Source organism: Macaca nemestrina, chromosome 2 (genome assembly GCF_043159975.1).
Source record: "Macaca nemestrina isolate mMacNem1 chromosome 2, mMacNem.hap1, whole genome shotgun sequence".
NCBI lineage: Eukaryota > Metazoa > Chordata > Mammalia > Primates > Cercopithecidae > Macaca > Macaca nemestrina.
The window spans coordinates 174,707,432-174,732,034 of NC_092126.1; the positions used below are offsets into that span (position 1 = coordinate 174,707,432).

The 24,603-nt window shown below is 37.7% G+C and overlaps 1 protein-coding gene and 1 long non-coding RNA gene across 8 annotated transcripts in view; one reads left to right on the top strand and one right to left on the bottom strand.

Moving 5' to 3' along the window:
* LOC139362070 (uncharacterized) overlaps nt 1–17,698 on the bottom strand; it is a 43,776-nt gene extending 26,078 nt beyond the window's left edge. Inside the window, exons 1-2 of the long non-coding RNA XR_011620373.1 lie at nt 17,563–17,698; nt 6,555–6,652 (exon numbers count right to left, since the gene is read on the bottom strand). This is a non-coding gene — a long non-coding RNA (uncharacterized lncRNA). The remainder of the gene's footprint in view (nt 1–6,554; nt 6,653–17,562) is intronic.
* The window catches only part of LOC105477562 (MORC family CW-type zinc finger 1), a 167,295-nt gene that overhangs the window by 129,456 nt on the left and 13,236 nt on the right, over nt 1–24,603 (top strand). For all 7 annotated transcript variants that reach the window (XM_011734123.3, XM_011734125.3, XM_011734126.3 and 4 more), the window contains 4 exons: nt 675–779; nt 8,927–8,996; nt 11,406–11,472; nt 16,662–16,814. In XM_011734123.3, coding sequence (XP_011732425.2) covers nt 675–779; nt 8,927–8,996; nt 11,406–11,472; nt 16,662–16,814 — 395 coding nt within the window. The remainder of the gene's footprint in view (nt 1–674; nt 780–8,926; nt 8,997–11,405; nt 11,473–16,661; nt 16,815–24,603) is intronic.

The window sequence follows — 24,603 nt, forward strand, 5'->3', positions numbered from 1 at the left end:
AAAAATAAGCTAATATCCCAGGCATGGTGGTGGGCGCCTGTAATCTCAGCTGCTCAGGAGACTGAGGTAGGATAATCACTTGAAACTGGAAGGTAGAGGTTGCTGTGAGCCAAGATCGCACTACTGCACTCCAGCCTGGGTGACAGAGCGAGACTCCGTCTCAAAACAAACAAACAAACAAACAAACAAAAAAAATAGAAAGATAAGCTAATTTCATTCCAGAAGACATTATATATTTAAGAAAATCTAGAAATCCCCATTTTCTCCTGGATAAATCAGGAGATTGTGAAATTCTTTATAAGCACTTGAAAAATTAATTTAATCAGGTTTTAAACTGTAATTGAAACAACGTTTGATTACTCGAGGATTATTTGTAGTAAATTTCTAATATCCTGTCCAATAAACACACTAGGCATTACCACCAACAGAGAAGGTTCAGGAAATATAATTAATTTTAATATTAACCTAAGCAGCATGGAATTAGGAAGGCAGATATGCTCTGAGTAAATCTTACCACGTGCTTATTATATGCAAAGATCAGAAATTGAATTTTCGCTATATATCCTACAAAAGTCTACAGTATGTAGAGGCAGAATGAAGAGTGAAGGTAGCTTAATGGTACCATTGATTGCAACTAATCCTTGTATTTTTTTTTTGTTAATTCCTTGGTATAGGCCGCTTTTTGGGAAATGAAAAAGAAGCAGAGTCTGAACTTTGTAGAGGAATGTAAGGTGTTGATTGAAGATGACAACAGCAAGAGTGATTCAGATATTATCCTGGTGAGATAAACTAAACACTAAATGACACCTTGACATTTTCATATTCACAAAGGTTAGAGGGATCTGTTAGTGCCTCAAAGTAATGGAAACATTTAGTTGGATAACCTAGTTTTTAGATGAAGAAATAAGACTCAGAAAAGTTTAAGTTACTTGCTCAAGGCTACATAAACTAGTAGAGATACATCTGGAACTTACGCATCTCCACCCCTAATCCACGGCCCCTTTCTGTTTTAGTTATCAGGCTAAGAAAGCCTTAATATATATGTAAATATACAAAAATTTACAAAAGTTATATATATAACTTGAAGGTCATTGTGAAAACTCATTCCCAAATCTGAAGAATATGATCCTTTCTATAATTTGTAATTTGGACTCTCACCAGAAGGTTTACTTCTGAATTGACTTAAATTAGGCAGAGAAAAGTCTATTCAAGGATTATGGGCATGCTCCCCATTTTCTCCTTTAAATAATGTCTTCCTATTTCTAACTTGATAGTTGATATCAAGGAGTACCTGTCTGGGCTCCTGTAGAATCGAGTTGCTTTGCCTTCACTAAACCAAACGTAAAAAGCCCTTGGTGTTTAGGAAGAAATGATTCAAGGACTTACTATATGAGAAATGTTTTATCTGTGAAGCCATGGTGTTCATTATGTTATATAGTGTCCTTTCTGTTAAAAAAAATCACTAAAAGTAATTGACACATGAGAATTTCATGTCAGGGAAAAAATCTGATATTTTCTTTTATCTGAATATAAATTTTATTACTCATTATAGTTTCCTTTTTACCTTGATTGCCAAGAAGCTTATAGCTAAACTTGAACCTGCGTAAGAGCAACTACAGTAGCCTAGATGGTTCTATTTTTGACATGATAAGTGAGAGTATTTAGAAAAGGACATGGCCTCTTTGGACATGTCTTTAGGGTAAGGTCCCTCAAAATGCTATGTAGAATTGTGGATTAGGTTTAAATTGCACTTGTGCCAATGAGAGACATATCACTTCTTCTGACTTTAGCTTAATTTATGATAATGTCCTTCACCAGAAAATTATTGTCACAAGGTACATGACATAACTATAATGAAGGTTTTATTTAAAAGTTGTTTCATTTTGGAAAATTTTAAACATAGTGCAACCATGGGAAATGTGCCCATTTCCCGGCTCCAGTGGTTATCAACTCATGGCCATTGTTGTTTCATCCATATCCCCTCCCTGCCCCCATTACTCCCAGACATCATATCATTTCATCCATAAATTGTAATCATTTGAAGAAGCCATTTGAAGGAATGTTAAAAAAGTATAGACATGATTTGTGAATGGGAACAGAAATAGCCTCACTATTAACAGTAAAGAACAACTAAATGAAAAAAGTAAACACCAAAGTATTTTCAAAAGGAAAAGGGTCAAAATTTAATCAGAGGCTAGAAAGAAAGACAAAACTGCAACTGGTGTTGTAAATAATGCCACCTCTCTTGACCTCTTCAAAGCAAAATGTAATATAGTTGTACCTGTGAATATTACTGTTCACCACTTGCTTTTCAGAAGTTTCAAAGTCTGTGTGAGTTTTCATGTAGCCTTTACTTTGTCACCTCTCTCAGCTTTGCACAGAGCTTTTGGCAAGTGCCTTTTCATGAATTAGAGATGGCATTTATATTTAAAATATTGTCTTTTTAGGTAGTAGTTCTCAAGTTCTTATATTACTGTGTGTAGCTATGTGGTATGATTTGTGTCTCTGTGATCCTAGCAAGATGTCTGTTTTCATACTCATGGTGTCTAATTAACTTGGATAAACATGTATTATCCAGAGATGCACATTAATTTCTGTTTGGCTGGAGTTGCAATAATGCAAGTAGGAAATAATTGCTCCTCAATGTTGTCTGTCTGTACTTTCTTAAACCTAGAAATTAAAAAAAGATCATCCCATCCCCCGTGCTCCTTCCTAGTTATCTTCTAATTACAGCATGTATCTGTGTGCATGTGTGAGTGTGTGTGTGCCCCTGTGTCTATTAAATTTCAAGAAGGAAGGCACTCAGTGCTAATGGTGGTGCAGGAAGTTGTCACTTAAGAAAGAATAATTAGCTACCACAAAAGACTCCCTCCCCTGACCCCCAAATGTGGCATTTATTATTTTGGCAAATTTACTGGATGTGGGACCCAGGGTCTTATTTTAGGTATAAGAAACTAAGAAAACTAAGAAATATAGTATATTCAGCACACCAAAGAAACTTCATCTCACAGGGATGACTTCACATTATCCAAATTCATAAAACTGTTGTATTATAGCATAATATCAGTTTAGTTATTTAAAAGATAAATACAGCCTCAGTTCAATTGGAAGGCACATATTGACTTAAGCTATGCATTCTGTCCCATTATGCCCATCTGCATGGGCTGGCCAATTATAATCTGACAGTTGCTGGTGAGCTGGGTGCCTGAATATTTAAAAGGCGTCCAGCTAAGACAGCCTGCTGTGTCCACCTCCCCAAGAGACGTGACGGAGATGATGTTACCAATGCAACTATAATACTAAAAGAGCACTGACTCTGGGAACCTTTGCCTTATTCCTGCCTGTGTTTCTATAACTGTTTTTTTCATGCTTTCAGGAGAATAACTCCATTCTGACTGGCAGATTTGTTTTTGCTATGTTAATAAAATTAGTAAATGTCTATCAGTCTGCCTTTTGAAATGGTTTTTATTTTCATATTAAGGCACTTTATTTTTCTTTGTTCCATGTTTCAGGCAACATCTCACTCTGGTTCTTGTACTTATAGTTATGCAATTTCAAGTGAAATGACAAAAGTATTTGTTATTTTCCAGATTCATATTTAACCCTACCGTTGCTGATTATTTCAGCCATCTGATCGTTCATTCTCCAAAATTACCTCACTGCTGTGGCTTACTGTTATGTTTTATTTGTTTTCCTAACTTCTTCTCTCCCTACCACCACTGAGCCCCTCAATTCTTGATTGAATGCTCTTCTTATTACTTTTATTCTAAGGCCTGTGATCTATTGAAGCAATTTTTTATTTTTTTATTTTACCTTTAAAATTTTTTTGAGACAGAGTCTCCCTGTGTCGCCCAGGCTGGAGTGCAGTGGCACAATCTCCACTCACTGCAAGTGATTCTGTTGCCTCATCCTCCCAAGTAGCTGGAATTACGTGTGCCACCACATCCAGCTAATTTTTGTGTTTTTGATAGAGACGGGGTTTTGCCGTCTTGGCCAGGCTGGCCCAAACTCCTGGCTTCAAGTAATCCACCCACCTTGGCCTCCCAAAGTGGTGGGATTACAGGCATGAGCCCCATGCCCAGCCTTATTGAAGCAATTTTTAAAAACCACATTCTTCTTGTTTCCTCTTTTCCCAGTGGGGACAATCCTTATTTTCTGATCATTTCTAATGTCTGGAACTTTGTTCTGCACCATGCCTCCCATTTAACATGCTCCAAATCATTCATGTGGTATGGAGCTTCATTTGTCACATCTCTAGTTACTTCTGCTCATATTCTTTGTTGGTATTGCTTCCACAGCATTTTTTCTTTTTCTTTTCTTTTCTTTTTTTTTTTTTTTTTTTTTTTGAGACGGAGTCTCACCCTGTCGCCCAGGCTGGAGTGCAGTGGCGCGATCTCAGCTCACTGCAAGCTCCGCCTCCCAGGTTCACGCCGTTCTCCTGCCTTAGCCTCCCAAGTAACTGGGACTACAGGCACCCACAACCACACCCAGCTGATTTTTGTATTTTTAGTTGAGGTGGGGTTTCACTGTGTTAGCCAGGATGGTCTCGATCTCCTGACCTCATGATCCGCCCGCCTCGGCCTCCCAGAGTGCTGGGATTACAGGTGCCAGCCACCACGCCCGACCACATTTTTTCTTTCTGATATTTATGCTTGGCCTTTTAGCCAGTGTGGGCCATTCATTTTCAAAGTCCATGCAATGAGCGTGTTCGTGGCAAGACCTTGCACATCATTTGGAGCTGTAGACGTTTCCAACTGGGATTCGGTTAAAGCTCCAGGCATTTTCTGGAGATTAAAAAAACTGCCAGGAAAATAATGAGCAGTTTTTCTTTAAAAAATCTTAATCCTCTTCCAAATGCTCTAGATAGCCTCTCAGTTGTTCCTTCGGAGATATTTGGTATGGGACTCTGTGTTTCAGCAAACTTCTTATTTTTCATAATCTTGTTAGCACAGCTACAGCCCTCTCCACCATTTTAGGGTAGCTAGGGTGGTCCATATTTGTTATCTCTGACCCTGTAAAGCTGAATTGTCCAGAAATTCATGTGTGTGTGTGTGCGCGCACAGGCATGTGTATTCTAGTAGAGTCGGTCTTTTCTCTTTCTGTGTGGCCATGATGAAATTCAGGTACTGTTCTTCCATCATCTCATGTCACCTCTTCATAACCTGAGAGGCAAGTATTCTTTTCACCCCTATTTTACAGATGGGGAAAATTAAACTCACTAAAGGTCACACTGCCAGGAGGTGGGCACCTTGAGCCCCAGCTGTTAGACTTTGCTTCTCCTTGTGTAATCACTCTTCATGTGACATCTCCCTTTACCTCCCACCTTCATAACTGTCCCCTACCTCCATTCAATCAGCCCATTCCACTTGGGTCAGTTGAAGTACCTAAATACACTTTACTCAGGCATGAGAGTTTCAAGGTCTACCTATATATTGCACTGGCTAACATTCAGCATTTTGGCTTGTGTTTCCAAAGTTTTTTAGATAGGCCTCTCCAGCCAAGTATCTTGAATCAATTTTAAAAGACCAATCCATCATCCATGCCTTGCCCAGATTAAGCTCTCTTAAGCCCATTTCTCTCTGTATTCACCCTAAATCTGACCTAAACAATGTGTTAATAGTTCTTTTCTTCTAAGACCCAGCTTTTGTCCTTCTAGTCAAGCTAGAGTCCAGTCATAGTCATGAGGCTCATCTTCTTGGGGTCTCCACTAGTTCCTAGCTTCTAAAAAAGAAAGTATTTTTCTTGTCCAAGATTATTACTCTAGCAATATGGTTGTGGTCATAACTTGGGGTCTCCATGAGCTGTTGTTGCTTTACCTTTGGCCTCCAGAAAATCTGCCCTTTATAAAACCATCAGATCTCATGAGAGTTACTCACTATCACAAGAACAGCACAGGAAAAACCCACCCCCATGATTCAATTACCTCCCACTAGGTCCCTCCTGTTACGGGATTATGGGATTATGGGATTATGGGATTATGGGAGCTACAATTCAAGATGAGATTTGGGTGGGGACACAGCCAAACCATATCAGCAGGACTTTGAACTTTTCACCATAATACTTTCTGGCCCACACTAGAAACCCAATGTTAGTGAATAAATTACTGAGTGAAGGGGAGGGCCTGGAACATAATGTTAACTGCGGATGAGTGCAAACAGAAGGAGTCTTTGAAGTTGGCCGAAAGGTATTTACTGGTCTTATAGCCCTTATGGCTCCTTCATAATAATAAGTGCTTGAAGTAGGCGTGGAGGGGTAAAGGAGTAGAAGTAAAGAAATCAGATAAAGTGATATTACCCAGTTTTTAAGTTTCCTTAACAGCAATGAAATTAAATAGGTGTTGCACAGCTGCCTGTGGTATGTTCTTTTTTTCATCTGACTTATTTATGATTTATTTATCTTCTTAAGTAGATACTTTACAAAATTGAGCATGCGGTATTATGTTGATCCATTGCATCCCTTGGAGAACTGACAAATCCCACCCTGCTCATTGTTAACATAATTTTAATTAAGACGTCTTAAACTCTATGTTAAGACTTAACTATAATCTCACTTACTTTGTGTGAGGTGTTGTCTATTTCATGATATAGGTAAAAATCTCAGGCAACAGGTTTCCTCCAGCTTCAGAATATGAGACACAGTTAAGCCTAAGTGACTGAAGAACATTTCTATAAGGAAACCAATTAATGTAAATGAAAGACCTTTGTAAGTAAGATCAAATATACAAGCAATGTAATTGAAAAAACAGCTGTGTTTTCTTGTCTCATCTTGAAAAAATTCAGACTCTCAACTATATTGTAATAGAAGGCAGCATCCTATAAAATCAGATTTCCACAGTGTTATTTCAAAGAAAATACTGTAGGCTTTAAATCATTTATCCAAAAATCTTTTAAACATTAGAATAAAGATAATACAACAAAGGAAAAGAAAAGAAATTTTTCATGTTATAGAGATGGCAGAGCTTTGTACAAGTAACATTTTTGGGGTAAGAGGGCATATCTGATCCTAGAAAAAACAGCCCTTCAGAGCTCAAAGCAGAGAACTAAACAATAGAATACAAACATAATTAATATCATGAGGCTGTGTTAATAACACCAACAACAAAATTTCTTTTCTGGGAGTGCTGTCATTTTTGTTAACCTTGGATACTTTCCTCTTGTCTGATTTTATCATAAAAGAAAGTTACCAAGAAAATTAACACGTTTTGATATAATCATCTTGGATTATAACAAAGTACTTATAACGAAAAGCATTAAATAGTTCTTCTCATTGGCCTATCTTGTGGTTCCTATTAGCTATTGTTGATAATAGTCTATGCTGCTGCTTATAAACTGGTCCGAAAAATCTTTAGTCCGAAGTTGGAGACACTTAATATCATGTAGATTTTCCTTATATATCAGCGCATCAGAAAAAAACTTTAAATTTTATGTTGATCAGAAGTAAATAAAGCATAGACTTTAAGGTCACTTAAAGATGTTTTGCAAAATGAATCTTTAAAAATTACGTGTTTTGATTACTTCCTGGGGCAGTCACTTATTTACAGTTTAAGTACAAAAATTTTTTGAAATAGACAAAAGTAGCTTATAAGTAGTCTTATTTCTTTTCCCCTTATCCATAAGGCTTTTCTTGCTCTTGATTTAGGTGAAATGGAAAATGGCAATGATAGACAGCTATACAGTTATTGTGTTGCTAGGCTATGTGTGTGCCCATTTAACCTGCTTCCTGAGAGAGCACAGTTTCCAGAATGCTATGTAAAAATACTCCTTTGTTTCCTGGGAGGGGGGAAAAAAGCGAGTTGACATCCTCTCTAGACCACATTTGTTTAGCAGGTTGGAGGGGGCATGAAAGATGAAAGATATATCTACAATGAGCAAACTTGAAAAAAAACTGACAGCTCCCTGCAGATGGGGACGTGGTTGTGTGCGTATCAGTGTGTGTTTAGGGGTCTTCAGAACAAGGAGCAGACAGGAGCTTTTGCCTTCTGCTTGCTTGCTTTCTTTCATAACTGCCTGTTCCTCTACCTTCTCACAGATTTACAAAATACATAGAGGGAGCATTCTGGTTGTCTTTTCCCAAAGGCATAAACAGACACATTCTCTCTCTCTCTCTCATCTAAGGTATATTCCCAAAGTGTAAGTCAGCTTTATGTGAGCCTTGTAAAATGGATCTTAACAGAATTCCCAAAGTGATCATAGACCTGGCTTATGAATGGTGCACTCCACCCCTCAGATGTCCCCTATCCACTCCCACCCTCTCAGCCTCCCAATCGCACACGAACACACATCCATCCTCTCTCTCCAGGTGCCAGTAACCCTCCTGGCTCCAGCAATCAACACACTAAGGCTCTGCAGCCCCTTTCAGGCAACTTGCCTGGGATTCTGTCAGAAGATGAGATATCCCATCCCCCAGTATTCCAGGTCAACTCCCCATCCCCATCTCCTTATCTATTATGCTTTGGAACTACAGGCCCCAGCCCCAAACTCTCCAAAGTTTTCATTGCACGGATGCTGAACTCTTACTCTGTCTGCTTTGCAGCAACCAGAGGTACCCTAAGCTTCTTCAAAACAATAGAGGCTCAATGGTTGTTTCTGGTGAATCAAATACTTGACCCATTTGTTGTAGACATTGTTACCTCCATGTGTAATATCAATTTTTAAATACCTGCACAAATATTAGTAGAAATACAAAAATCCCTTTAAAGAAATCAAATGAGTAAACATGACTATGATAATGCAATCATCCTTGAGATTTATGCCATTATTGTTTTGTACATGTACCATTTGTTCCCTTTATAACAAGTGCATAGCTTTACTGTTGCTAACATTATGATCTCTTTTCTGCTGGGGACACTGCTTTTCAAGGTCTTTTATCAGGTTTATAATATGTCCTATGTTTCTGTACAGTTTTAAATAAAGAGCTTGTTTTTCAGGTTTCAGATAAAAGCAACACTGATGCTTCACTGAAACAAGAAAAAAAGGAAATTCCTCTGATAAACCAAGGTAAAAAAAATCAGCTCATATATATATATATATTAGCTATAATGTTTGAGACGTTTTCAATATGGCTTGACAGCCTAATATATAGATCAGAAGTTTGTCAGCAACTTGGATTTTAAAAAATTAAGTTTGTTGTTCTAGAAGTGACAGGAGTAGAGAGAGGGTGAGCTGCCAACATTGTGTGTTTTGGTGGAGCAGAGAGACACTTTCTGACTGAGGATAGTGTCCCCAGCACTGCCACACTGCCTGAAATTTCCGTAGACTTATGCCACTCTCTGTCTTGAATTCTCATTCTAATGTTGATTAGGATGGAAATCAAGTCAATACTTTTCAAAATCTGTTTTGAAAATTATAATGATGACAGTTCCCGTGTTTTCATCTTTTAGTAACTTTTTGCTTTTCATGATTCTTCTGAGGTCCCTAAAAGTAGTTCAACGAACACATTTATTAAATAGTTTCTTCATGTCCAGGCGATGTAATGTGTCTCAGGTAAAAGACTTGAACTTATTTAAGGCATGAAGTTGCCATCTTATAATATTCAATCCAGTAATAATTTCCTGGATAGAGAAGCTGAAAACAAACAGGATTCAAAATGTTTTATTTTCTTAGTGTTCATTGTTATTACTGTAAATCTTTTATTATGCATTCTAATATTATTACGCCATTATCTTTTTATTTTGATATTATACCATGGGACCTGAGAAGCACATCCAGTATTTTCATTGTCTTTGTCTTATTTTGAAATAACTTTCAAAGATCTTAGTCTCAGCTCATTTGTTTTCATCATTCCTAATCCTTTTTTTTATCAATCCATGTCATGGTTTTATGTTCTCTTTTGGTGGCATGTTTTTCCTTCCTTCATACTTTGTTGCTTAGGTAACCTAATCAGCTATTCATTCACAACTTTATGTTTGAGCCCATTAGTGAGGTCCCTAAGAAATCACACTTTTTCTTTTTCGTCTTAATTACAATAATTTGCAATTCCACCATCAGGATTTCTTTTGTAAGGGTGTCTTAATTTTAAAGCCAATCTTTTATAGACAGTTCAAACTACTACTGTGCCTTCAAGTATGGTTCTGTTGGATTTCCAAATTGTACTAGAAAAATTGCTAATGTAATTTTATCCTAAAATTAGTATTTAATTTTAAATACTCTTCCTAGGTTTGGCAGGAACAAATTGTGAAATGTTTTCAAATGACTGTTATTTTGAATTAGTTAGCTGTTGGGTTAAAAATTTTCACTTTGCATTGCAAGTCAGTGAGTAAAACCAATGGTGCCTGCAGCATGGGTGGAAAGCATCTGTCCATTCATTCTTTTTCCTTAAAAGGGTCAGGCAGATCCTCAGCCATTTACCCACCATCTAGAACTTTGCTTGTTGATGTCCTCTGCTACTTAGCCTTCAATAACCCTAAACTTGTTGGTAAAGGTTTACTTAGTGGAACAAGATATCTAGACAGTTATAATAAAGACTTCTACATGGAAGACAGACACATTGACTCATTGCTTATACTGTCCCCAAGACACTCTTAGAACAATCCAAGTGGACCATAGAATTTCTGCTTTGCTGTGAACTGGAAATAAATCACCAAACTCTGTGAACCTATAATTCTGAGGTCCTCTGAATGAGGAGACTAACTAAATGACTTTAGGTCTCTTCCTGCTTTAAAGTTCACCTTCCTACTGGAGACACATTTTGTATTGGGATCTGTCAGAATGTCTTTGAACCTGAACCCCAAATAGGAGAGAGTGAGATGTTAGGGGGAAGATGGTTGTCTTGGTAGAGGCTGGCGAAAGCAGGGAATCAAAAGTTCTGATCAGTACTCCAGGCTCTGGTAAAAAATGTCAATTTAAAAATTACCAAAGGCCGGGCGCGGTGGCTCAAGCCTGTAATCCCAGCACTTCGGGAGGCCGAGACGGGCAGATCACGAGGTCAGGAGATCAAGACCATGCTGGCTAACATGGTGAAACCCCGTCTCTACTAAGAAACAAAAAACTAGCTGGGCGTGGTGGCGGGCGCCTGTAGTCCCAGCTACTCGGGAGGCTGAGGCAGGAGAATGGCGTAAACCCAGGAGGCGGAGCTTGCAGTGAGCTGAGATCCAGCCACTGCACTCCAGCCTGGGCCACAGAGTGAGACTCTGTCTCAAAAAAAAAAAAAAAAAAAAAAAATTACCAAAAAAGAGTTACAGAGTCTGTTGGATAACTGTCTATACTACATAAACTGTATTTTGAAACATTATAAACTACCTTAAGAACATATTATACATCTCCTCACAATTGGTACAGTTTTATAAATGGATGTTTGAATACAAATCCATATTATACAGAGGTAGATAATGAACCGCTAACATTTCTTTTGGTTCAGTTTATTGTGTGATCATCCAAATGCGATTGTTTGTCTATGTTCTTTTGAAGAAAAACAGGAGCTGTGCAATGATGTTCTAGCAATGAAAAGAAGCTCTTCATTACCTAGCTGGAAAAGGTGAGTGTACTACAATTATACAAATTCCAAGTGAGTGCAATTATACTGCGGAAAAGTAATTATCAATGTTTAAGTACAAGAAGAAAGAAAATAATAGCAACAAAAGCAATCAAGAATGGAACCAAATTTTACAACAGAGACATGAAAGAATTAGCAATACACCTTTCCCCCAAACCTTTTCATTTCTTTCGTGAAGAGTTGGAAATAATGAAATGGAGCTGGCTTAACTTCCTACCCACAGCAAGTAACCAATTCAAATTACTTTAATGTAGTCAAAGAACTGAAAATGTCACACATATATAAGGTATGATTATGAAATCATTAACTGATTTTTTTCCCCTGTGGTTCATTATCTTATTGTCATACATACATGTAATTATAATCATTGCATGCTAGAATTTTCTTGACATAAGAATTTTATCACTTTTAAAATGAAATCAGCTGAATGTTTTAGATATCCAATAGAATTAAAAGAATGTTTTCAAGGAAGCAAACCCTTATCCTCTGTTACAAACCTAAGCTGCTTTCCAGGCGTTCAGACCCAGTTTCTCTGAATCCAAATCCTGTGCTCTTTGCATAGGAGCACATTGAATTAAGAGCAAGAAAAAACGGAGAGGGGCTTTTATTTCCCTGCACTTGCTGACAGGGTAGTGAGTCAATCCAGCACTCATACCTCATCACCTTACTCTTCTACTTCAAAGCCTTTTCAGCCCCCACTACTTTTAAGGTAAGTTACAAACTCCTTAGCATGGCACAAATCCTCTTCTCTACTGCCTCTACTTTTAGCCCCCACTTTGCTTCCCAAAGGTTCTAAATTACTAGTAGTTCTGTTTTATCACATCTCATCCCTTTGTCTGTACCACTTCCGTTACTTGAATGCCTCAGCAACTCATATGTCAGTGTCAGTTACCCTTTCATTTAAGTCTTAGTTCAAGTTTTCCCTTCTTTAGGGTCTTCTTGACTCTCCTCAGCAAACTCAGGTATTCACAGAGGCACTGTTGCAATGTTGAGATTGTATTGTAATTCGTTCAGTAGTTATTTGTTAAATTCTGTGTTCTGACACGCAGTGGTGAGCAGTGATCACAGTCAAATGGAATTATCTGTTTGAATCTCTGTCTTCCCATTGCATACAGGCTCCTAAAGGACAGAGGCCTTCTTGTCTTCTTCATAATTCTAAGCTTTTGAAAGATCTTCTCTGACAACTCCATCTAAAGTAGCCCATCCCATTTCGGATAAGCGACACTTTTATCATCCTGTTTTATTTTTTTCAAAAAGTATATTACTATTTTAAAGTATCTCCTTTACCACCTATTTCTTTTTACCATTTTTTAATTGTAGCTTGCTTATTTTCTCTATTTTTCACTAGATGCCAGTGCACTCCATGAGAGTAGGGACTGTCTTGCTATTATCCCTGTGTCTCTAATATCCAGAATGACACTGACTCATATTTGGCACTCAATAATATTTGTTGATTAAATAAGTGACATAATTTTTTTTCCCCAGTGCTGTTGCCAGGCCTTCCCATGGCCGTTACTTTGACTTAGAATTATTTATGAAAATTTGCTTTACAATTTAAGATTCATCCAAAAACAAACTAAAACACATTTATGTGTATGTGAGTGTGTATATGCATGTATATATTATTTCATGTAATACTTTTTGGTCTTTATGAGATTGTTGGTTTTTTTGTAATCACTGTTGACTTGTAAACACAATATGAATGTTAGAAACAATCCACAAAAAACAATCTTTTTTTGCAATAAAAAAAATCAAAATCAGTATATTCCTTTATGTGAATTTCAAGAAGCAGCAAAAATAATCCATGGAGATAGAAATCAGAATGGTGATTGCCAGAGTGGGAATGGGGTGAGGATTGACTGGAAAGGGGCTTTAACGACTTCTTGGGTGAAATGTCCCATAACTTGATCTGGGTGATGGTTTTTTTTTTTTTTTAGACTTTAACTTCTAAGGTACATGTGCACAACGTGCAGGTTTGTTACATAGGTATACATGTGCCATGTTGGTTTGCTGCACCCATTAACTCGTCATTTACATTAGGTATTTCTCCTAATGCTGTCCCTCCCCTGCCTCCCAGTCCCACTACAGGCCTTGGTGTGTGATGTTCCCCACCCTGTGTACGTGTGTTCTCATTGTTCACTTCCCACCTATGAGTGAGAACATGCAGTGTTTGGTTTTCTGTCCTTGTGACAGTTTGTTCAGAATGATGGTTTCCAGCTTCATCCATGTCCCTGCAAAGAACATGAACTCATCTTTTTTTATGGCTGCATAGTATTCCAAGGTATATATGTGCCACATTTTCTTAATCCAGTCTATCATTGATGGACATTTGGGTTGGTTCCAAGTTTCTAGTATTGTGAATAGTGACGTGATAAGCATACGTGTACATGTATCTTTATAGTAGCATGATTTATAATCCTTTGGGTATGTACCCAATAATGGGATTGCTGGGTCAAATGGTATTTCTAGTTCTAGATCCCTGAGGAATCGCCACACTGTCTTCCACAATGGTTGAACTAGTTTACACTCCCACCAACAGTGTAAAAGTGTTCCTATTTCTCCACAGCCTCTCCAGCACCTGTTGTTTCCTGACTTTTTAATGGTCGCCATTCTAACTGGTGTTAGATGGTATCTCATTGTGATTTTGATTTGCATTTCTCTGAGGACCCGTGATGATGAGCATCTTTTCACGTGTCTGTTGGCTGCATAAATGTCTTCTTTTGAGAAGTGTCTGTTCATATCCTTTGCCCACTTTTTGATGGGTTGTTTTTTTCTTGTACATGTGTTTAAGTTCTTTGTAGATTCTGGATATTAGTCCTTTGTCAGATGGATAGATTGCAAAAATTTTCTCCCATTCTATAGGTTGCCTGTTCATTCTGATGGTAGTTTCTTTTGCTGTGCAGAAGCTCTTTAGTTTAATTAGGTCCCATTTGTCTATTTTGGCTTTTGTTGCCATTGCTTTTGGTGTTTTAGTCATGAAGTCCTTGCCCATGGCTATGTCCTGAATGGTATTGCCTAGGTTTTCTTCTAGGGAAAAACAATCTTAATGGAAGAAACTTATCAAATGCATTATGAATGATGGTGATGATAAAGATGATCATAACAACAATAATAGGTATTATTTACTGAACACTTACACTAAACATTGAGCTACATTCTTTGTATATCCTCAGTATAACTCTATGAGGTAGGCCCCATTATTATTCAACAGAACAAGAAAGAGAGGTTTAGAGAGGAATCTCCTGTGCTCTAGTATAGTACTTTTTACCCTTCAACCTCAACGCCAACATGAATGAATCTTTAACATCGCTAAAATGGTTAAAGAAAAAGACTTCTTTAATAAAATGTCAGCATACAGGAGGTTATAACTAATGAGCATTCAGACGTTGTGTAAGTATTCTTTAACAGGCAATTAAGCATTAGTTTATATAATGTTCTTAATCTCAAAAAAATCAGCTGAAGTTAGACAGTATAATTAATGCCAAAGAGCTGTTGACAGTAGAAGCACATTCCATTTGATATAAACTGTTATCCAATTTAAAAAGATCCTCATCTTATAAACATGTAAAAGTCTCTGGAGCTGTGATCTTAATTTATGGACATCAGCATGAAAGGATTGCCAAAAAAAAAGTTTTTATTACTTGACAAACAAAACCCTTCATGATCTGACCCCTACTCGCCCTCCCCAGCTTCATTTCCCATGTTGTACTGCCCCCAGACTCTTGTACTTTTTGTTCCCTATGATACTGAAAGCTTTAGTCTCATCAACAAACTGCACATCCTTACCGTGAGTTATTTTTCATGCTGCAGCCATGTATCTTTTTAAAACCTGCATCAGATCACCTCGTTCCCATGCCTGAAAACTTCCAATGGTAGTGCCCACTCTGCTTAAAAGAAACTCTAGTTCCCTCCCCATGCCCACGATGCCCTGTGATCCCAACACTGACCTCGCTCATCTCATCTCTTTCCATTTGCTTCCTGTTCACTCCACCCCAGTAGCTCTGAACATTCTTCTTCCTCTTCCAGGTCATGACTAAGTATTTCTCTCAACTGACTTGGTTCTTTTTTTGTTTGATTTCTGTGCTTTTCTCTCAGGCTAAAATAAACTTTAGTTTAAAAGTCTCTTGCATTCGTGGTTAAGTGATTTTTTTCTGTATTGTAACCACATTGCAGGTTCACTTGCCCGCTGCTTGCAGAATCTAATTAACAAAAGCTAGGTCTGGTGTAAAGAAAGTGACTTTTTATTCCAAAGCTAGCTTAGGGAAAGAAGTACAGGCTTACTGCCTTCAGGGTACCACTTCACCTTTGGAGCAGAAAGTGGACACTTTTAAAGGGGGCCTATCATGAATGGCACCTCAGGGGAGGAGGTGAACAGGTGTGTGGGTCCCCATGCTAGCTTGGTGCCTTATCTACTGGGCAGTAAAGTTAGCATTTCATGGGCAGAAATAGGTTTTAAAGGTGCCTGAAAACTTTCTAGGTGGGAGAGAGTTTTGTAGTGGGACTTTGGATTGTAAATCAACTGTTATCTCTGGAGGCAGTCTCCTGGTGGCTGAAAGTTCCACTAGAGCTTCTAAGCATACAGTTAGATGAACTTGCCCTCTAGGGAGTTTCTAGTGAAGGGGAGGTAAAAGGTTTTAATTGCATTTCTAAAGGACTATGTAGGAAGTGGGGAATGGGGAAATGGAGAAAAGAGAAAATAAGAAATAATAAAAAATAATAGTAACTCATTTTCTTTTTCTTAGAAAAATGGGGCTACTTGGTTACAGTATGTTTTAATTTGTTGCTTTTTAAGTATATCCATTGTAGATTTCTGCTGTATGGTTACCATGAGGCTTACAAAAAATATTCTGTAGTTGTTTAACAGGTTTCAAAAGTCTCTTTCAGCAAATGAGAGACAAGTGGTATATGACTACTGTTAAAAATAAATTATCACCAATTCCATTTAGTTGTTACTACCTAAAAACTTTGAAAAAATATGTGACTGGAATAAATATAAATTCTTCTAATTAAGAATTTGTTTCATGTAACTACAGTGGTGGCAGTTTTTAGCATTACACATATGTTCTTGTTCTCATTTGTTGTATATGAACATTTCACTCCTTCTTGTATATTAATGTTTCTGAAATTGTTAATACCTAACATGATTTCTACTTTGAAATGATAAACCACAGCTTGCTTAATGTGCCGATGGAAGATGTGAATCTAAGTTCTGGACGCAAAGACAGAGTTTGTGTGAGTGGCAGTGATAAAGTTGCTTCTTTGCCAGCGTCGTCTCAAAGCACACCTGTCAAGGAAACAGTGAGAAAACTGAAGTCTAAATTAAGGTAAAGATGTTTACTCACATATTTCCACATGCTTTGTTTCACTTTCTAAGGAGTTACAACTCCTGTTGTTTTCCTTACTGAGTTTTAATGATACTGAATAAATTCAATGGCGTGACATTATGACTTTTCTCGTAACTATGCTGATTTAGATATACTATGGGTTAAATGTCCCTTATAATAGAACTGGTAACTGCCTGTTGTTACATAGTTTGGCAGTATGGTAGACATTAGTCTTCTCTTGAATGTAATAAATAATTTTTACTGAATTTTCTTTCTTTTTTCCCCAACAGAGACTCTTATGACATTATATGGCCTTTTTAAAAAATCTGGGTTTTTTTGTTTGTTTGTTTTAGTTTTGGATACTGAACTTATTGAGGGAAATTGAGTTTTGCTTGTGTTGTTCTGTGTAGAATGTTAACATTTGTGGGCACGTTATTTGAGGAATTTAAATGTCTGGGTCTCATTTCTCAAAGGATGGAGACAAGGAGAGGGAAAAGTTCATGATTCAGGGTTTTTCCAAATAGAGACTGATAATAGATGGGGGCCTTAAAATCAAGTCAAAGAAGTCTGTATACCAAAGCATGCTCTAAAACAGGTGCCATGTGGGAGGGTGGGAGGTGGGGCCAGTAGCACCACTAAATCACTGTACCTCATTGGTGGTGTTGGGATCCACAGCCTTTTGTTGGGTTTTAAAGGTCTTGTGTGGGGTAAGAGGCTCTAGGCGAGAGAAAACAAACACATGCCCTACCTGGAATAGTATTTTTCCTTAGGATAGCTGCTTGATTTTTTCATCAGTGATTGACATAATCTTCCTGAAGATGAGAGTTCTCAAACAGTAGAAGCAGTTAGGAAGAAAGAGAAAGATGGAGGAGAACACTTACATAGGGACTGTAGCCTCTACTAAGGCTCAGGCTGTGGTCCTGTTTGTGAGAGGAGACTGCTAACCCCAGTAGACTTGAACCCAATTCCGCAGATGCCATGGGCTTGGTGAAAGTCTCTGTAGCAGCATCCAGGGCTGCAGGGCTATGATTATGACATGGGCATGAAGGCCCCACCTGCTGTCTCATGCCTAACAACAGTCCTGCCCCAGGAGGGAGGAAGCACTCTTGGTTACATGTGGATGGACCCACCTTGGACTTTGTAGAGGGACCTATTTTCACTACTGACACTAGGGATCCAGAGACAAGTTGTTGATGGAGCAATGAAGACAGACTGCTACATTCCAGAACACCAAGTTCTGACCACCAAATATCCCATTCTGTCTGGTTGGCAATCTTCCAATAGCCTGGAAATGGGACAAAAGCAGGCCAGACCTCAGCATGGTTCAGGCATTATAAGGTTGAAAAAGGCCACTTATCCAATGATCTAGATAGATGTCAGTATTATACTGCTGTAGCTTACAGTATAATCCCTAAATAATGGGATTCTCTAACTAGTTTCCTACACTCTGCCTGTATTTTTCTAGAAGTAGTATTTAAGGTCCTCAACTTTGAAGGTGGGTTGCTATAAATTTGAATTCTGATGTGTTACTGGTCCTAAAATTCAGGCCTATTGGTTGATCACTAAAGCATAGTAGTATACAGTAAGTTATATATGCATGTGCCTGTATATTTGAATAAATGTGAATATCATTAAAAATGTATGGCTATGACTACATATCCAATTATTTGGACATTGCTACAAGTGAACCAGGCCTTCTTAATAATAGTAACTGTCACACCAGGCACCGTGGCTCATGCCTGTTATCCCAGTACTTTGGGAGGCCAAGGTGGGAGGATTGCTTGAAAGGAGGAGTTCGAGACCAGCCTGGGCAACATAGCAAGACCCCGTCTCCATAAAAATAATAATAACAATAGCTAAACAGTAATAGTTATCAGGTTTGAACCTTTATATTTCAGGCATCCACCCACTTACTTTTTATAAATTAATTTATATTCTCACAAATTCATGAAATTGGTGTTATTTTTAAATATTGTGTATGGATGAGGAGACCGAAGCTTAGAGGAACTAACTTAACATTACAAGTCTCATGGACAATTACATAAATATGAAGGATGGGGCTGGGGTTTAAGGTGAGGCTTTCTGATTTGGAATCCCATGCTCTTAATCATATATAGTACATACCCTCTCTTCACACTAGGAGACTTATAGGTACCTGTCTGAGTGTGTTGCAGTGTGTTGCAGAGTTTGGATGCATAGCTACTTAAATTTCTTTTTCAGATAGATCAATTTTCTTTTTCAAATTCATTATTTTCCTGATTTTTTTCTTGGCTAATTTTTGTTGTCTAAGTGTAACATTTCTATTATTTTAGTGAGTTACATGTGATCAAAAAGGGGATAATCTGATTGAGTGTACTAAGACTTTAAATTGCATCCACTTCTATCATCAGGCATCACTAGAAAATTAAAATTTCCCAGAAACTATCTCTCTAATGAACAGGCAGACTCTTTACTGCTTAGAATCATCATACTGTTATCAGCTGAGCACTCTGAAAGCTGAATGTGTTAATATATCAGCTCTATTCTGTATCAGCTTACATTTTGTGTGGTGATTATTTTATTAAAAATATTCAATGATGAAAAATATTTGGACAGATCACAGCTTTAACTAAAACAAAATGAGCTCCTTGTCATACCAGTTTTCTCTTTTGCCTTCAGCAACATGTAGTGTGTTTTCTCAAATTTCACCAGTGAAAACAGATTTCTTGTTTTCTTTGTTAGGTATTTTGTTGTTTTTCTTGTTGTTGTTTTTGTAGTATTATTTGCTATTTTATATCTGGTCCACATGTAATTTCTTGAATTTACTAGACTTTAAGTTTTTCAAGGCATGAAGAATGTGGCTCACTGTGTATAATGTAAAGGATATAAAGTATAAAGAAATACTCAGAATTGTTTACCATATTTACCTTTCTTGTCATATGATAAAAAGAGTAGTAGTTAGAGACCTTTTAAGTGTGAAGGGTGTTCCCTCCATTTGGGCCACTTTGGACGTGACATCATCCTTATCCGTTTCCACAATGCCAAGATAGTGTCTGGCCATCTCTGTGTAATTAATGCTAACAATTAATTAAAAGTACAGTTTTTAGTGTACCTACTCATTACCTAATTTTGCTCAGTTAGGCATTTTCCTCTCTTATATTACTTCTTGCTTTTTGTGTATTCATTTGTTGACTTCCCAAATAAAGTAACATCTTTGAAAACAGATTGAATTGTCCACAGTATGTCTAACATATATCGGCATGTATTTAAATAATACTTTTAATTTAATTGAAAGGGATTCATGTAAAAAGTAGTAAGTGGTATTACTGAATGTTAAAATACTTTTAAATCTTGGAGTGCAACTGAGTTAAGTTAGTGGCAAATAAGCTGAACTGGTTCCAGACTATTAAATTTTATCAGATGATCCTAAATGTTGGAGTAGTATTACATTTCAAATCTCTTTCAATAATAATAATAGCAATAATATTAGTAACAATACATATTTGTTATGCACTTACTATATGCTGGGCATAGTCCTAAGGGTTTTGCATATGATAGCTCAGTCATCTTACAACAATCCTATAAATACACACTTTTATTATCCCCATTTTACAGATGAGAAAACTGAGACATGTAGAGGTTAAGTAATTTGCCTAGCACTTGCTTAGATTTGACTTCCTGGCAATCTGACCCCACAGTCCTTGCTCTTAACTGTTGAACTGTAATGCCTTGTTTTGGTTTATTGTTGTATATGTAAACTTGATAAGGCAGACTCCGTTTATTTCATTTCTATAAAAATATAAACATGCTTTTTGTTATCTTAGATTTTTAAAATACCAAAAATAAGTTTAAAAAGAAAGTCACTTTTTAACATTTCTGCCAGTTGTTAAAGGAAAAGGCCATGAAAATACATATACTAGCAGTTGAGGTCTGCCAAAAAAACATTATTAGAACTGTGCCATTTCCATTTCATACTAGTCTTTTACTGAGTTGAGGAAGAAAGTTTTGGTCAACCTCCAGTAGGAGGCTTGCTCTTCTCCTTAGCCAGGACTAAGCTAATTAACTAGGTTATTGTTTAAAAAGACAAGCTGGATGACCAGGTAACTCTATGGACTCCTGTCCATGTCTACCATGTTTAGAAAGAGTAGAGTTGTATCATCATGAGTCAAAGATTTTCCTTGGTAAAAATTATTTTGTTGAGAAAGGAATATGACTATGGAGTGAAATGGAAATGGCCCTTAACTGGAACCTTTCAAAGGTTGGCCATGATTTATAGAGAGAGTGTTGATTTAGTGGTTCAGCTCACTTAATTGAACTCTATAAAAACTTCAAATTCAAACTTGCAGATATGGATGTGGATTCCACAGAAATTCAGCTGAGATGGGCATCATAGCCAAGATTCTGGATGAAAGTAACAACTTTGGAGGAAATCTTTAGGATATTTATTTCTTGAATTCTTGAGAAGAAAGACAATGTTAAACAAAAACAAATTTCTGATTTTATTATCAACTCTGGGGTTAAAATTCTGAGCAAATGCTTCAAGGGAAGGACTATTCCTGTTCCTAAGTGGGACAGAAGTCCTATTGAAATGGCAGCACTTGGTTCAGGAGTTGCCCCAGATGCATCTACTTGATGCAGTGGCTCCTAGTGAATGAATGCTGGTTTATTCCTATAATTTTGTGCTTCGTGTCTCCTGGCCCACGTTGAAATGTACTTTATGGATTCATGGCTCACTGTGTCTGTTCTAGGGGAAATCTCAAGTTTGAGGATAGAAAGAGGTTTGATAAGATGTACCCTCAAGAACAAAGAAAGTATTGCTGAAGAATATCATTAAAGAAAAGGACTCAAGACAATAAAACTGAAGTAATTTTTAAAGAGTTCTTAAGGATCTACAATCAGACCCTAAGTCTATGATTTTTGGTATCCTATAGGTTTTTACAGAATCTAATTGTTTTCCTGAATTAAATTTGCAGGAAAAGGGAAAGGCCTGTGTGTTTGTGTTTAGAGACTGCAAGTTGCTGGGTAATTTGTCCTCCTCTCTAGTCAGTCTTACAGACCAGAATCTCCAAGGGAGAAGCAATTTAGGAGCAATCTGATGTAGAAGAGAGTAAAAGGCTCAATATCAGGGAGTCCAGGAGGGAGACAGACATTGAAGGAGGGTACAGGGAACTGACTTGGGCCTGGTGGTGGGGGTGTCTTTAATAGCCAGGAAATCAGAGAAAATAGGAATAATTCCTCAATCAAAGAGTTTCCATAAAGATTGCATGAAATTATGTGTAGAAAATTATAGCAGTGCTTGGCACGATTCTAGTACTTTATAAAGAATAGTTGGATTGACTGGGTGCGGTGGCTCACAACTGTAATCCCAGAACTTTGGGAGGCCGAGGTGGGTGGATCACTTAAGCTCAGGAGTTTGAGACCAGCCTAGGCAACATGGCGAAACCCCATCTCTAAAAAAATACAAAAATGAGCTGGGTGTGGCGGTGCGTGCCTGTAATCCCAGCTACTCAGGTGGCTGAGTTGGGAGGATTGCTTGAGCCCGGGAGGCGGAGGATGCAGTGAGCTGAGATCGCACACCACTGCACTCCAGCCTCAGCAACAGAGTGAGACTCAGTCTCAAAAACAAACAAACAAACAAACAAACAAAAAAACACAAAGAAAAAATACTTGAATCTAACCAACTTTTTGGTCAGATATTTTACCAAAGAAAAATACAAAATTCTCTGGTGTATGGTGCTGGTGGCCTGGAATACTTCCTTCACATGCCCCCATCCACTACACTTGGCTAACGCCCACTCTTCCTTTATGGCTACTGAAATATGAGTTAGAGCCCCTTCTTCTGGTCTCCATGATGCACCTTTCTCGTTGTCCTCCAAGCATTTATCACATGGTGTTGGAATAGCTTGCTTTCTTGTCTCTATTTCCCCACTAGACCAAATCAGTTCAGTAAGATTGTATTGGGTTCCTAGCATGGGGGCATGATGCCAGGCTCTGTGGGGCACTGAAGGTCAAAGGTGTTGTTTTAGTAGGGGTTTAAAGAATGCCTGTGGAATTAATGAGTTGAGAAAATGCGAAATGGCAAAAGATACTGTGATTTCAGTAAACATGAAATCGTGTTTAAAGATGTCTATTATGTGTCTGTTTTTAGAAATAATAGTACAGACGTAAGACAGTATTCAGACTATAGATGATGTTTGCTATAGATTTTGAAATAGAGATGCCAGATTGAAAGTAATTGAGAACTAATCCAGAACTTTTTTCTCTCACCAAACTTCTCCTTTGGTTTCTCCCCTTCGCTAGTAAATGCTGCCATCTAATATGTATTTGTCTAAAAGCATATTCTTAGGGGATTTCTGATTTGCTGTAAATTTAAAGACAAAAGAATTTATACTCACAATGGAAAGAACTAATACTCTTAAAAGGTTTCAAGCCTGTGATGGGGAAAGGGATCCTGGATTTGACGAGTAGCAAGGTTAGTTTGTGTAAAAGGTCTCTCACCCTCCTGCTCCAACAAAATGGCCATAATGTTGACCCAAGACGCCTTTCCCAGGAACTCCTGTTGCAACTTTTCTTTCTATGCCATGTGATTTCTTCTCATCTCATATACCCGGAAACCCCCAACCCCACTTTTTTTTTAATCCCATTCCTACCCCATTTATCTTCTTGCTAGCCAGACAAATAACTCTGACGAGTGTTGTATGTCATATTTAATGTTTGGGCAATGCCAAGAATTTTCAGCTTTTTGGTTTTAATCCCCTTGAAATTACAAATGTGTATTAATACAAATAATATACTTAAAGTATGAGGAATGTAAATTGTATAAGAAAGAGCTGTTTTGTTTTTGGTTTACCATATTATTTTACAACTGGAAAGATGTTGTAAATCCCTTAGATAATATACATGAAGCTCTTGGAACATGTCAGCATTAGAATACTATGCACTTTTAAGATGTGGTGGCTATAAATTTCTAGATCTCATATTCTCCCAGGAATGAAATATGTGTCATATAGGTGATTAATCCTAGAAAAACTGTCACAGTAGGAGGATGGGTGCTACTGCCTTTTGACAAAATGAAGCACCTGTCAGAACAACGGCCACCACTATTTAGAAAGAGCATGGTCCACGTATGATTTCTAAGAGCAGTCTTGGAGTCCCTCATGAAAAAATTACTCTGGAGACTTAAACTCTTTGGTTTTCTCAGGAAAAAAGTCAGTAAGTCTGTAGTCAACCTAGTTTCTTCCAGGAAATTTGCAATGTTGAGTTCTTTGCAGAAGAGAACACTCAACTAGGTATAGGCCTTTCCTGGACTGGTTGTTTATGGACTGCGAGGCATTGTGAGGTTGGCTGATTTCTTTTCTTTTCTTTTTTCTCCCTTCCTTCCTTCCTTCCCTCCCTCCCTCCCTCCCTCCCTCCCTCCCTTCCTTCCTTCCTTCCTTCCCTCCCTCCCTCCCTCCCTTCCTTCCTTCCCTCCCTCCCTCCCTCCTTCCTTCCTTCTTTCAGTAACCTTTTTATTTTGAGATAAATATATGTTCACCTTAAGTTGTAAGAAATAATGCTGAGAGATCCCCTGCGTCCTTCACCTAGCTTCTTGCAAAACTGTAGAAGAGTATCACAATCAGGATATTCACATTGATGCAGTCAAGATACAGACCAGTTCCTTCACCAGAAGGGTCCCTCCTATTGCCTTTTTATAGCCACACTCACCTTCCTCTCCCCAGTCTATGCTTTCTGAAAAACACTTTGATGTCAATTCTAAAAACAAAATGTTTGGGGGTAACTAATATTCGTCTTTGCCAGGATATTTGATACC